This window comes from Myiozetetes cayanensis, unplaced genomic scaffold (genome assembly GCF_022539395.1).
Source record: "Myiozetetes cayanensis isolate MyiCay16 unplaced genomic scaffold, myiCay2020 scf19, whole genome shotgun sequence".
Classification (NCBI taxonomy): domain Eukaryota; kingdom Metazoa; phylum Chordata; class Aves; order Passeriformes; family Tyrannidae; genus Myiozetetes; species Myiozetetes cayanensis.
Genome location: NW_026087400.1, coordinates 11,460,934 through 11,476,032, shown reverse-complemented (window position 1 = coordinate 11,476,032; position 15,099 = coordinate 11,460,934). Strand labels below are relative to the sequence as shown.

The window sequence follows — 15,099 nt, the reverse complement described above, 5'->3', positions numbered from 1 at the left end:
TCTTTTTGTGAGTGGGATTTGGGTTCTGGGCTGAATTCCCACACACAGCCTTGTTTTGACTCATGGAGATGGTTGTACCTGTGCAGCCACCACAGAATCACAGAACTGTTTGGTTTGGAAGGGATCTTTTTTTAAGGAGACAGGCTGGAAAGAGCTGGGGGTGTTCAGAGAAGGCTTCAGGGAGACCTTAAAACCCCTCCCAGCACCTAAAGGGGTTCCAAGAGAGCTGGAGAGGGAGTTGGGATGAGGGAGTGCCTGCAGTGACAGGACAAGGAGGAATGGCTTTAAACTGAAAAGAGAGCAGGTTCAGATTGGACATTAAAAAAGAAATTCTTCCCTGTGAGGGTGGGGAGGCCCTGGCACAGGCTGCCCAGAGAAGCTGTGGCTGCCCCATCCCTGGAAGTGTCCAAGGCCAGGCTGGACGAGGCTTGTAACAACCTGGGCTGGTGGAAGAGGACTGGAACTTAGATGGTCTTTAGGTTCCTTTCCACCCCAAACCATTCTGATTCTCTGATTTATGAATTCCTCGGCTGTGAAGCAGAAAGATGATTTGTGGTTGATCAGAATCTAAACAGTGGTGTTTATCAGACCTGTCATTTTGGATTATCTGCAGTAAATGCTCCCTTCCAGATACAGTAATCTACAGTGACTGCCTTGAACATCACTCAGAACACGCTGAAGGGCCACAGCTAGAGCGGGATGGAATTACAACCAGTGGCTGTTCCTTGGCTTACAGACTGACAGCCTGGTCACAGGGGCTTGGAGGGGCTGCCACAACACACACATTCATCCTGGTGTCTGTCAAAAGCTGACAGCAACAAATGAGGCCTCTTGGAATGAGGTGGGCAGGGAAAGGAGTCCATTTTCCAGAAGGTTTGTTCTCGTTTCCCAGAGACTCAATAAAAAAGTCTAAAGCCAGGCTGTACCTCAGAAACAGGGCCCTGACCTGCAGTTTGCTGAAAGATGCCAAACTTCTTTGTCTTGCACTCAGCATCTGGGAAAACCTGACCATCGTTTGGGGGAGCTGTTTTCCCTCTCTGTCCTGACAGAATTGTGGTGTGAACAGCACAGTTTGTCTTCTGAAGCTCAGAGAGCAATGAACAGGTTCAATCTGTACTTCTCATGGCAAAGCAAAAGCCAGAAAAAGCCCCCAAAACCTTTAAAATCCCGAATTTTAGAGAGGAAGAAGAGGAAATAGGAATTTAACTTAGGTATTCAAAACTCTTTCAAACTTTTACTAACCACTATATCTGAGTAAGGATTGATTTCCCTGCTTTACTCATGGGATGTGAAGTATTTAGTACTTTTAAGACATGAATTACACTGACTGGTCACCACCCCAGTTCCACCTGAATTTAACAGGCTGTGAAACATGCCTTGGCACTGGAGAAATTTCCATCTTGTGACTTGAAGACAAATTAAAACCTTGGTGTTCTGGCTTCTCAGAAAGATTCATCAGACGTTGGATGTTGCTGTATGAGCAAAATAAGTTTAATTTTTGATGTTTATTAATATTCATTCCCAGGAAAGAGAAAGATATCTTAAAAGGGACATCAGTCATCCCACTACCAATATCCATCTCTGGGCTCTGCCTGCAGTTCAGTACTGTTTGTTCCCATCTGTTGTACATTCTGCACATAAATGTTCTGTGTCTGGAGTAGTAGATGACTCCCTAGGCTTGGCTGGAACAAGATTGGTTGATAGTAAGATCCAGGGGATTTTGGTTTTGCCTCTGCCCTATCTATCCCATGCTTGATTAATCCTTTTTTATGTAATGCATGTTCCTAGTGATGTCATTTTCTCTTCCAGTCCTGGACAACTCTGGATTTTAAACGTTTTGCACAAACACCTTCGCTAGAGAACTCAATATCTGACACTGAGAAATAAAAGAGGTAGATGTCCACCTGGAGAGGAGGGAGCACAACCTGAGAGGTTGTTTTTGGAGGAAAGTGTTCATGGCCAGTAGCTCTTGGGGATGTTCAGGAGATCTGATCAGTGCAGTCTCTTCAAGGGAACCAGCATGTCTTTCCCTTGCATCCATTGTCACCTCCCAGCAGTGTGAGGTCATTTAGCCTTGCTCTCATTTCAGCTTCTCATGAGGATCCTCACAACAGGAGTTGCTGCCCTTCAGAGAGGATGGGGACTGCAGTGCCCTGTAGCTCCTTGCAGATGGGCAGAACAAGCAGAAACAGCTGGTTTGTCACGAAGTCTCACACAAAAACTGGCTTGTGCTTAGAAAGGCAGAGAAATTTTCCCTGGATTTCACTCTTACGTAGCTTGGATGGGCTTTGTCCATTCTTAACCAGTTTGCTGTGGGTATACCACAACCTGGTTTGAAGAACTCAGAGATGTTAAGAAGCCAATATTACTGCAGTAGCAGCATTACTGGTTCTTTTAATTATGAGATATTTTTCATGCAGTGGAAGCTCAGAAATCAACAGCCTGACCTGTTCAGTTGTATCTGCAACCTCCCTGGCCATGTCAGCCTCTAGCAAGGATCTGTGGGAGAGCTTTTCCCATCATTTCACTGTGCTAAGGTTGGCAGCAGAAGGTGCAATGAAGGGGCAGACCCTTGTAGGGACCCCTGAGCTGAACTTCTCTTAACATTTCTTGCTGCCTGCAGAACATCAGGTGGTTTGGAAAACTCTCTTTTCCAGCCATTAATGACTTCTAGTTTCATGTGGTGTTTTGAAGCTGCCAATAGTTTTTCAGCTGTAACTAATGAATTGCTCTGAAACGTGGGCAAGTCTGGCATCTTCTTCTCACCGAGGAGGCAAAGAGAGATTTGACTTGGCAAGGTCCACACAGCTGAGGAGCTGCAGTTACCCTTGTACCCAAATCTTTGCCCACCTCACCAAAGCAACTTCGTGTCTTTAACAGGATTTTGTTTTTCTAAGCTAACTGATGAAGAAAAGGTGTGGAATAGTTTTTATACAATTAGAATGCTCTTGCATAAGGTGTTAACCCAGCAATTCTGAAAAATCTCCAGGACCTGGGGAAAATTACTTTTTTAAAAAAAAAAATTATGGATATGTGGCTTCTTCATAGCATTTGAAATGGAAGGTGCATCCTCTGTTCTCTGTCAAGCCTGCTGTCAGAAGGCTTTTTGTTAAGGCTTTTCATAGCTCAGTTGATATCATTTGATAAGTGATGTTTTGACTCTGGTTTGCCGTAGCACTGTTGGTGTTGTAGATAGTACATTACAGCTGGATATTTATCATATAACAAAGCCTTGATGCACACAAAAAAGCAAATTATTTTTTTCCAGCTTGCACCGTGTCCCTGGTGTAAGGGCAGGAGGTATCAGCCATGCTGGAGTCATCCTCAGGAGATGTCAAGATGACAACCTTTACCCCACTATAGAGAGACTGGCTCTCTGTGTAATTAAATCCATCACAAACACCACTCAAAACATAATTTATTTTGTGCAAAGGACGTCTTACCACATCTTATCACTTGCCAAGGTTAAGAGAATAAAAATACAAGCAGAGATGATTGGCCTGTCGTTTCAGACACAGAAGGAATTTGTGGTTATTAAAGCAGAAGTTTTGAAAGAAACTTCTCCATGTATAGAAGATGACACATCAGTTCAGCTTTACTTTTAGTTGTCTGAGGCATAGGTTGGTTTTCTGATCAGGAGGCAACATCATACTCTGTGTCCAGATATCCATTTCTCTAACTGTGTTTGCAAAACAAGATAACTACAAAAGCATCTAAAGCTTTAATCCCCAAAGGTGCTCTGGAGGAGCAGGTCCCCTCCCAGCAGCCTTACTGGGATATTGCACAGGGCTCTGATCACACAGAGTCACTTTGAGACTGGGAATCTAATTTCTCAGCTGCTCTTCATCTTATCTGTGACATCTGTGGAGAAGTTTATCGTTTTTTCTGTGGAGAGAAACATATTTATTTCCCCTGTCTGGGTAGCACAAAGGTGTATAATACAAAATGGTGTTGCAGCAGTAGGCAGGCAATAGTATCTCACCCTCAGGGTTGCTCATCAAATGGGGGAAGATTCCACCTCACTGACCTCTGCTCCAGCTCCCCCCTGCATGCTGTACTCTGTTCTGTTTCTTTTGGCAAAATAAGACCTCAGAGTTGAGTTCAGCAAGTTCATGATTATTTTCTCCAGCGAACAGAGTCACAAAAAGCACCATTTCATAAGCAGGGAGAGTTTACAAATAGGTGAAGTCAACATTGTTAAATTTAATCATCTGCAGTTACGCAGTAAACACCTAAGCTGAGATGCCTGAAAAGTCTCCCAATCAGACTGGTTATGTGAGAGCCAGTGAATCATTAATTTAATGTCTTCTACAAAAATTCAGGGTGTTCTGTGAACTCTTAGGCTGATCACAGAATGGTTTGGGCTGGAAGGAACCTCAGAGGTCATCTCATTCCACCCCCTGCCATGGGCAGGGACACACACCTTCCACTAGACCAGGTTGCTCCAAATCCCATCCATCCTGGCCTTGAACACTTCCAGGGATGGGGAATCATGAAAGTGCCAGCTTCCAGAAATCAAAAACATCTGAGCTGGCAAAGGACACCGTAGTGTGGGGAGTAAGAGTATTGCCCTGAAAAGGGTTAACAAACAAGGGTAACAGCCCTTGCTATCACAAGCTGCTAATACTAGGAATGATCCCCTCATAACGAGCGTGTTTCCAGCAACGTGCAGAACACCTGTCTCATTTACAGCTGCACAAAAAGGAACTGTGGAAAATTGGAAACAGTTCTAGGAAGGAACCAGGACCCTGAGCAGCCTGCCCTAATGAGACTTCAGAAGCTCTCAATTGATTTACTTTATCAAAGAGGATCTGAAGAAGTGATTTGATCAGTGCCTGCGTGGGTCAGGATTTCAAATGCTCAGAGGGCTCTTTAATCTAACAGAAGGTATAATAAGATTCAGTGCCTGCAATCGAAGCTAAGCAAAATCAGATTGCAATTAGGAAATGTTTAGACAGCAAGGGTAATTAACCATTGCCACAACTTTTGGGGTCAGAATGGAATCACCACATCTTAAAATGTTTTAATTTGGATCGTTTTTTTGGAACTGTACTCCATCTTTGGTATGCAATGAAATATGATAGTGTGTATTCCTGTCACAAATATGAGGACATGTGACTAGAAATACAATGTGCATATGAAGTATAATCCAGAAAACCCTGATGCATGATTCTGTGTGTTTAGTAATTTCTGAACATTTGAGTTATTTTGTGCAACTTTCCCACAAAAAAAAGCGCTGTTTTCTTGCTTTTCTGACTGAAAACTCATGGAAGGCACACGTGCTTTAGAGGCACTGCCAAAAATTCAGTGAAAAGTCTTGGTCAATTTGTCCTGCAAAGTCATCCTCTTCTGCAAGGGACTAGGGACATGTTTGTGAGAAGCTGACAGAGGAAAGGGACAGTGGAAAATTGCTTTGACTTGCCTTTAGTGCAACAATTAAAGTACAAGCCTGACTTTGCTGGTATCTGTTGTTGTCTTTTCCAGTACTAATTGTGCCGAAAGGAATGAGATGTGGTTTTAGAGCTGCAACCTGCAGGAAAAGCAGAGCCCCTCTGCCAGCCCTCTAAAGACTCTTTGGGTTGACTGTCCTAGTGAGAGATCACTTTGCTGCTCCCTCCCCTCCTACCAGCAATGTGAGTTGCTCGCAGAACTGCTGTGAACAGCCCGTCTTGGAGAGGGTACCAGTGCCTTGCTGAGCACCTCATTAACCACACTTAGCTCCAGACCCACGGGCTGATGAGATGGAGGAGGAACAATATGTTGCTTGCATCAGACCTTAGCAGCACAACATGTAAACTCCAGGCTGGCCTCTCACAGGGCAGTTTGTCTCCCTAAAAGCACCTGTGCACTTCCCTTTGCCCAGATGAAATGCTGGTGGCAACAGCAGGCAGCCCAGAGCTGGTGCTGTTGTTGGGATCGGGTTTTCTCACGGGTAGCTTGGAAGATGTTCACGGTGTGCTTGTCATGGAGGTCTGGAGGAGGTGATGATCTGGTTTCAGCTGTGTGTCACAGGGCTGAGTGTAGGATGACCCAGACTGTGTGATACTTTTCTTTAGGCAGTAACACGTGGCTGGGTGAGAGGCACACAGAAGATGGGATGCTATGGGCCACACTTGACATTCTTCCCTGTGAGGCTGGGGAGGCCCTGGCACAGGTTGTTCAGAAGAGCTGTCCACCCCTGAAAGCATTCAAGGATGGGGTTTGGAGCAACCTGGGATAGTGGAAGGTATCCCTGCCCATGGAACAAGATGATCTTTAAGGTCCCTTCCAACTCAAACCATTCTGTGACTCTATGACAATACTGCAAGAGTTGTTCCTACAATCCATGGGGTTTGTACCGATTTTTATCTCACTGACCAAAGAGACCAGTTGTCACTATAGACTCAAAGGCCAGAGACAGACCCCTCTTTGCTTCTGAGCACCTTCTTCCTTTTCCAGACCCATAACATGAGCACCTACTTTGAGAGAAACCATTCTGGAAAGGAGGAGGCACCGCTTTCCTGGCTCTCACGTCTCCCTGTGATACATCTCTTTGAGAAGAGAGCCAAGTATAGCAGAATTAAAGGGACTGGTGAAGAGAGGAATCAGTAATTGCCTGCAAAGGAGCTGGCTGATCTGAGCTACATTTTACAGGTGGCCTGTGCTCCGCTCTGCCCTCCCTGTATTAGCTCCAGAACCACACATTAGTTTTAAGGCTCCCTCTCGAATAGGGATCTCATCATGTTTTTTAATTGGGGCTGATAAAAATGTGGCATTACTTGCAGGTTCCTCAGAGAAGCCAATTGTGAGATTGGGTTTGCATTAAACCTAATGATGGAAAATTAAGCGTAGTGCGTCTGTCGGAAATGGTGCGCGATAAAAATCTTCTCCTTCCCATTACGGGAGGTTAATAGGGAATAGGGGAGGAAAGATGCATTGGGAAAGCGAATCCAACTAGGGGAATTAATAGGCCTTGAAATTCCCTCTGTTCAGAGTTCTCACACTGTCATTAGTCAGAGCATTAGGGATGATTATACAAATGCTTTGGATGTTACTCTTCCTTAAATCCCAAATTTATTCGCGGTTTGTGTGTGAGGGTTGCTTCGCTTGGGCCATAGCCCTGTATATCTCTGAGTGTCCTGGCAATGGGACTGTGTTGAAGGGAACCTGGGACCTAGAAATCCTTAAATTCAGGAGTCTAATCTTCAAAGCAGATGATCACTGTGCTAATTTATTTCAGAAGAGCGGGATGTGATAATTCACCCCCCAGCTGTTTTTATCTCACTGATGATCAAGCAGCAGTGTCCACTGCTGGCGTTCCTGTCTGCTCCTCATAGTCCTCCAACTTCCAAACACAGCATATCCCTGTCTTCATATCTTCCCCCTAATCTAACAATAAATCAGCTGAAGTGTTATTTGTCATGTTTTGACATGTCACTGGTTCACCAGCTGCCAAGGAGGGCTCTGTGCTCCTGCCCACCTTTGCAGGAGGGACACGGGAGCCCTGACTGCCCCTGATCCAACTCCACAGCGGTTTCTCAAGCAGAGCAGTTTTTACAGTAGCATTCTGACCGTATTTCTGCCTCACAAAAATCACCCTGAAATTGCAATTTGATTTATTTATTCTTTATCCTTTCAAAGACACGGCTGCAGTGTTGCTGACAAGGGGGGGTGTTTCAGCTCTTTGTCAGTGAACAAGCCCTGTGTGTGCCAGCTTAAGGGGGGTTTATCAACAATCTGAGGGAGGGAGGGAGGTTTTTTGTTTGCTAAAGCTTGGCTTTGGGTAAGACCAGAAAGAATTGTTTGTGTGGAAGGACCTGAGCATCTCAGATCCCTGTAATCACAGGAGAAACCAATGGTATATTTGGCCAACTATTTAAATTTGGTCAACTCTAGTAGATGAGAAACTGAATTTTTCATTTAATCCGAGTCCCTGTTGTTAAAAGTTGTTACAATCAATTGTTTGGTAATTGAAGTTATTATTTAAATTCTTTTCTATTAGTTCACTGGGAATATCTTGTTGGGTACATAGTTTTGCTGGAGATATGAGGTTGCAATTCCATCTGCATAGTGATAGATTTCTTTAAATCCATTTCTTTCAGAAAAACACCCTTTTCCTATTAAGTTTACACATCTGAAATTTAAATTTCTGCATGCAGGATGACTACATTTTTACGCTGCTTTATTATTTCTGATGATATTCCATCTTTGTAATTGGCATATAAAATTTTAGGCCTGAACTAGCAGAGCAGTTTAATTTACCTCCGGCATCCCATGTGGCTTATTTGAAATGCTAATAATTTGTTTGCTGCTCACTTGGGCCCCTTTCAGTTATCTCATGCTGTGCACCCCAAAAGCTGCCTGAATCTCTTGCTCACCTGTGTGTATCTCTCAGTTGTGCTCTTTGCAGGTTTGTGAAGACAGGTATGTAATTTTGTTGGAGTTCTGGGGAGCTCACCCTTGTGCTTTGTCCTCAGCGGCCTGACTGGCTGTTCACTGTTCCCATCTCTTTCAGTTTGTCTCCTTGACACAAGAAATTACTCCAGTGTGATTTAGTTTCCAGACAGATGTAGGCTGGTTGGTTTCTTACTTATTTATATGTACTTACATAGTGTGAGTTTCTTACTTATTTCTTTGCTTCCTTTCGCCTGCCCCAACCTACGGGGGGTGGAGAAACAGCTAAAAACAGAGAATGAGCCTGGAAATACCAGAGTGGTGAAAGCTTGTTTTGCCTCCCTGTCTTTCAAACAGACAGCAGCCATGGAGAGATGCCCCAGCCCACCCTGACCATCCAGACCCACCCGTACCGCAGCTGCGAGCCCGTGGAGATGTCCTACCCCCGGGGGCAGTTCCAGCCTGCCATCCGCGTGGCAGACCTGCTGCAGCACATCACCCAGATGAAGAGGGGACAGGGCTATGGGTTTAAAGAGGAGTATGAGGTAAGAGGAACCTTCACTCACTGAGCAGAGGAGTGTAAGGGTAGAAGACCCTCCCGAAAGATTTGTGGCGAGATCAGGGCTTATTTCGCTTAGGGAGACTTTCCTGCCTGGAAGAGGCACCTTTCCCAGAGACAGTTTTAGATGTTTTCTCCTCCTGCATTCCAGAGAAACTTTCCCTGGTGTGAGAAAAAGGTAAGTCCTTGCAGAGATGTTTGAAGGTCCCCACAGAGGGGGGCCAGGGATAATAAAAGCCCTGAGAAGAACAGGGGGTGTGTCTTTCCCCAGGCCCCGTGTTTGAAACTCTATGAAGGTGAATGTTCTTTTAAGTCCAGTGTTCTTGACCTTGGAAATAAACCAGTCCTTCCACTGCCTGGCATTTTGGGAGGTACCTGTCCGTTATCTTTCTTCACAAGAAGTTGCACCCATGAGGGGCAGAACCTTGGGAGGGAGGATAACTGTGTTTTAAGAGCTTCTTTTTCTTAATTCACCCTCTTAATCCTTTCCTTTCTTATTTTGGTTTATGAGGGCGGGATTTTACAGCACTCTCAGCCTTTGGTGGCCCTCAGGTACAAAGACAAGGTGTTTATTGCAGCAGTGAGTCGGTGACATTTTGCTCATCCCATAGCATGTGCCCTCTCTCCCATAAAGAGCAGACAGTAAATATTTAACAGGTGCTGAACTCAGTGCAGGACGTGGAGTGCCACAGTCCCTTCCTTATTGATGTGCTTTCCTTGGGTAGTGTAAGCCAAGCTGTAGGAAAAGGAAGGGGTTTTGCTTGAACTTTTGGGGAGCTCCAAATACTCCCTCACCATTGATCAGATTTAATCACAGCGCCATGACCTGAATGCAGAGTTGTAAAGTCAAAGGCAGGAATTTGTGCAGCTTAAATGAAGGTGGAATTTTCCAGTGTGCTCAAACCTCTGGCTCAGAATACACTTTCAAATCTGTGTGAGGAGAGGAGTAAAAGGTAAGCTGGAAAAATGAAAACAACCCTTGTTCTCTTCCACATCTTCCCCCCAAAGCTGGAATGACCAGGAATATAATCCAAATGACCAGAAAACACAACACTGGGGAGGAGTTGGAGAAGAAATATACATTTAAAGCAGAGCAAACAGAGGAGGGAAATAGCATCAAACATATGTGAGACTCAGCTCTAGCAAGGGATAATTATAATGAATGTAGTAAGCCTGTGGGAAGGCAATAAGCAATTAATATGCACAGTGGCATTAAAACTACTTAAAAATAACATAACAGCTGTGAAAAATAAGTTACTTAATGAAAACAGCTCACTTTTGCACCCTGCAAGTGAGAGTCCATGGGGTTTGTACCCTCAGTGCTGGGCTTTGCTGTAATTGAGAGGGAGGCTTTTCCTGGTTGTCACCAGGAGCATTTTTTTAATCAGATGGAATCAAAGACTGTTTCATAGCAAGTGTTTCTGGAAACTGCATGCTAACCAGGTCTAGTCGCTCTTGCCCCATAATCAAGCGTGCTAATTAAACTATCAATATAAAGAACTGTGTTTAGTATTGAGAAAGGGTAATAATTCCCTTAGGAGATTTACTGAGGCCCCCCCCTCGGCCTCCCATTTCCATGAACAGTACCCAAAACTGCATTCAGCCCAGTTACAGATGCCCTAAGATCTAGTTCTTGATGCTCAAGAAGAAAACAGGTGCTGGCATATATGTAATTTTCTGGCACTGGCATGGGTAATTATCAAAATAGCACATTAGCATGAAAAATGTCAATGCAACTTTCAGCTCCACGAGTTGTGCCTTTCCCCACGAAGTGCCATCTACAGACGTGTATAATGACGGTGACATTACACGGATTTGCATAATTCCTTTCTTTCCGAGGAATAGCCTGGGGAACGCCGGGAGCTCACAAACCCCCCGGGCTGTTCCCCCCTTCCATCAGCGGTGATTGCCCGCGGTTTGCCGTGCTGGAATTGGGGCTTTGGAGCTTGGGATGCAGGCGGGACTTCAGCTCCCAACAGCAGAGCCGCAAAGGCGGGGAGGATGTCAGGAAGCTCCGGGAAGGTGGGAGGTTTGAGCTGGTTGAGAGCTGGGAATCTGCAGGAGCACAAAGCCTGCAAACCCGGCTTGGCAAAAAACGCTCTGATAAAAAAACCTTTAAAAAGAATTTGATGTCTCTTTTAAAACGTGTTTTCAGACGCTAATATCGCTGTCGCCTCCAAATATGTTCTTTTTTTTTTTTTTTCTTCCAAGGAGCTGATTTTCTACTTGCTTTGCAAATTGATAGCATAAATTGCAGCCTGTTTAGTGACATGTTACCAAATAATTTTACTCTCATGAAAAATCACTTTGAAGGGAGCGTATCAGTCACACATGACAATCTCTTATCTCTGTATATTCTCGTCTCCGCTCGGTAACCTGGAAATTGCATTCCATATTTGTTTAAAGGCTGCCTGCACCTGCGTGGTGGGGCACGGGCAGCGTGTTTTACTGAGGGCATCCAGGAAAAACAAAAAAAAACAACACCAAAACAAAACAAAACAAAAAAACCACAAAAATCCCAACCAAAAAAAAAAAAACAACAACATGCATCTCTGATAGCTCCATGCTGAGATGAGGAGCAGGATGTGGTTGTGTAAGAGGTGTCAGCGCTGGTGTGAAGTGGATGATAACTGTGTGAACGTGGGAATCTGTCAGCACTCCCCGGGTTGGGGGTTATTTTGGGCCTTCCTGTGCACCTGAGGGCAAGGTGTGACTTGGACCTTTTTTGGCTGCTGCTTCTCTTCAGCACAAGTGGAACAGAAGGGGAAAAAAAAATCTTATCAGCGGCTCGGGGTGTAGATGGCACTATTTGGGATTAGGAATAGCCATAAACATTTAAACAGGACTCGTTTAAATGTCTCCAGTTCCTTTTCCAGAACATATCAGCCCTGATTTGTTGTGAGCTGTGGGACCAGTCCCATAGACTTACTGCAAGCACCAATTACTGGCTGAGGAGATAATAAGCTTAATTACCCAAACTCATTTTCCATTATGATTTAGGATGTCACTAAAGCACATTCTCCTGCTGCATTACTGAGACCGTTTAGTTATTTTGGATTTTGTGGCTCCTTCCTCAAGCATCTTGGTATTGAAATTCTTCAGCTCGTGGAAGTCACCTCCGGGTTTTAACCCTTTAATTTCTGCCTACACATCTTCCTGTGGTCAAAAGAACAGATCCAGGTTATGATGAACCTTTTCAGGTTATTTTTTTTTTTTTTTTAACCAATGCAGTTTTTAATTCTGGCTCTCAGCAGAGTTGTGGGAACAGTTTTTCCACCACTGTTGAGAAGAGAGTGACTGCAGGGAGGGGGCCAGGGCTCCACGGCACGATTTGGGATGAACAGGGAGGCTTTTAACTGAATGTTGTTGCCTTTGGCAGCAATACTGCAGCATTGAGGTAGATCAGTGCAGATGAAGGATTCAAATTTTCGTATTTAAATTAAAAACAAACAGCAAACTAACTAAATGCATCCATTGGAAATTTAAATTGGCTTGCAGTAAGCCTCAATTTAATGGGAACACTTCAGTCATGTTTGGGCCGTGGTGCTTAGGAAGCTTGATTGAGATGAATCTGAGAGATCTATCCTTGTAATTTCAGCTAAAATTTAGATCAATTTAGTTTAAAAAGCTTCACTGTAACCTAAATTCCACGGGTGGGAAGATATTTCAGTATAAATTTCACAAAACTTAGCTAAAAGGAGTTTAGAAAGTTTCAGAAGTAGAAAAAGCCTAAAAATCAAGTATAGTTTTTTGAACGCTGAAATTCTGCTGTTACCAAGTCAAAGAAAGAAGGGAGAGCGTTTCCTGTGAAATATGGATTAACTACCAGTGCCTGAGTGATCTGTCCTGATTTAACATTGCTGATAATGCAGCTAGAAACAGAATTAGTAACTCTTTTGCAGTTATGGAGATAGTTAGTGTACCAACAAAACCTGAAGGAGCAGAGCATTAGGTGTGCTCCTCTTTTTGTGGGTGCAGCCCCATTATAACTGATATTTTTGCCTTTATTTCTAATGCAGTTTCAGTTCTTGGTGCTGCATTTTTAGTGATCATGTAGGAAAATTCTTTGGGCAGTACAACCAGTGTACATGGAACTACCCCAGTTTGTTCATCTGATGTTTATAAAAGTAGGGATAGAAGATGCTCCTCTGCAAGGGTGGCCTGTGCTGCACAGACTGGAGATTTCTGTGGTATTGAACGAGATGAAAAATCCCAGACTCTTAAATCTTTGGAGGCTCTATCAGCAAATATAAAAACATCAATTTCAGTGGAGAATTTCATGTTCAAATCTCATGAAAGGATATGGTTTGTTGAAAAGGGATTTATTGGGCCTAAATGTGTTTTCTCTGGACAAGATAGCTCAGTCCACGTGGAAGTCATGAGAAAGGGTTTGCTTTTATTTCTTTTATTTCTTTTTCTTTTCAGATCAGGCTCTGATTAGGTGCCTCATGCCTTGCTGCCATTCTCTGGTCAACCTGCTGTAATTTGATATTAGTGGAAAAATAAGACACCTTTTTCCCTCAGCCTTTGAAGATGAAAATGGGCCTTCCTCACCTCTTTTCTTTTACTGGGGGATTTTTTTGTTGTGTGTGGGTTTGTTGGTTGGGTGTTTGTTTTTCCTCGGGAGATGAGCTGCTATTTGGAAACAACTGTCTGCAAAGGAAATATATATGTGTGATCAAAGCCCTCCCCAATTACAGAGTTATTACCCTTTCTCCTGGGTTTTTGAATGGGAACTGGCTGTCCCTGTCTTTGTCAGCAGTGCTCCTGGCAATGCTGCAGTGCCTGACATTTGCTGTCCTGGAACCCTCTGGGGGACATTCACAGCGATCTGCTCTGCCAGGGGTTTGCTCATATTAAGTTTAATTGTAATGTCAGTGTTGTAGATCCTAATTGTGCCTCTCTGCTATTGCATTCAGGCACATAATAGACCTGGATGGCTTGTGAAGATGAATATAAATTCATTTCCTAGCACAGCTGCTAGCTGAGGCAGATATGATTCTACAATGATTGGGGTATAAGACCCCCGGAATTCCCCAGGGAGCAGAAATAATACAATTTATAATGTTGGTTTTGGTGATGTAGGATCATGTTAGGGAGCACATCTTGGAGGAGGCAGAACTATTGAGGCAGTTCAGGGGTTCTTCTCACCCAGGACCATCTTCCAGCCACCATCCCGTGCCAACTGCTGCTTTCCAGGCTTTGCCTTAAATTCCTCCCTGGCATGTGTCTCAAGGGGGAAGTGGCTCATTCCAGCGTGTTCAGAGCAGTTGTAGGGCCAAGCTGTAGGTAGGGTAGCACTGAGTGCTGCCAGTTTCCCCTACCCCATCCTTCCTCAACTGAAAGAGCAGATTTTAGGAAAATGGCTGTTTGTTTTCGTACTTCACTGGCGTGTTTTACCTCCTTTTGCCCCTCTTCCTCACACACCATCTAAAACCCTGAGCTGCTTTATTTTTCCTCAGAGTAAACCAGCTGCTGGATTGTACTGCATCACCCATTATTAACACAGAAATTGGTGAAGGCACTGTATCTATTTCCAACTTCAGTGTGAAAGGCTGAGCGCTGCGTTTCAGCCAGCTGGGTTTTCTTAGGGGTGTATTTCTGTGGGACCTCCACGAGCCTTGTTCTGCAGGGGGAAATGAGGTTAACCTGTGACTGTGCAGCCAGAAACAAATCCCCCTGATCTTTTTAGATGAGAATTAGCAGGAGCAAAACTATTCTCAGCTGGCAGAAGCCAAGAGATGCAAATGGTCTGCACGTTTTGTGTTAGGGGAGACACCCTTTCCTCAAAGAGCCTTTTGCTTGGTCAGCTGCTGAATTATTCAGTGCCTTTATTTTTGTCCTGCTCAAGCCTCTTCACCCACCTGAAGGCAGCTCTTTATAAACAGCCCACTATTGTTTGTTTTGCAGGCACTCCCCGAGGGGCAAACGGCGTCCTGGGACACGGCCAAGGAGGACGAGAACCGCAATAAGAACAGATACGGAAACATAATCTCCTGTAGGTGTAAATTCACATTAAACTGAGCTTCCTGAGAGGTTTTACGTGCATGCTGTGGGAAGGAGCGTGTTTGAGGAGCTCACTGCAATCTGGTTTTCAGTGCTGAGCGTTCAGGGGTTCAGTCCATTTGTTATAGGCGAACATGCTTTGTTCTATTTTATGGGGGGTT

At 44.3% G+C, this 15,099-nt stretch overlaps 1 protein-coding gene across 14 annotated transcripts in view; it reads left to right on the top strand.

The window, feature by feature from the left end:
* The window catches only part of PTPRT (protein tyrosine phosphatase receptor type T), a 432,724-nt gene that overhangs the window by 379,695 nt on the left and 37,930 nt on the right, over positions 1-15,099 (top strand). For all 14 annotated transcript variants that reach the window (XM_050313539.1, XM_050313547.1, XM_050313541.1 and 11 more), the window contains 2 exons: positions 8,731-8,918; positions 14,843-14,930. In XM_050313539.1, coding sequence (XP_050169496.1) covers positions 8,731-8,918; positions 14,843-14,930 — 276 coding nt within the window. The remainder of the gene's footprint in view (positions 1-8,730; positions 8,919-14,842; positions 14,931-15,099) is intronic.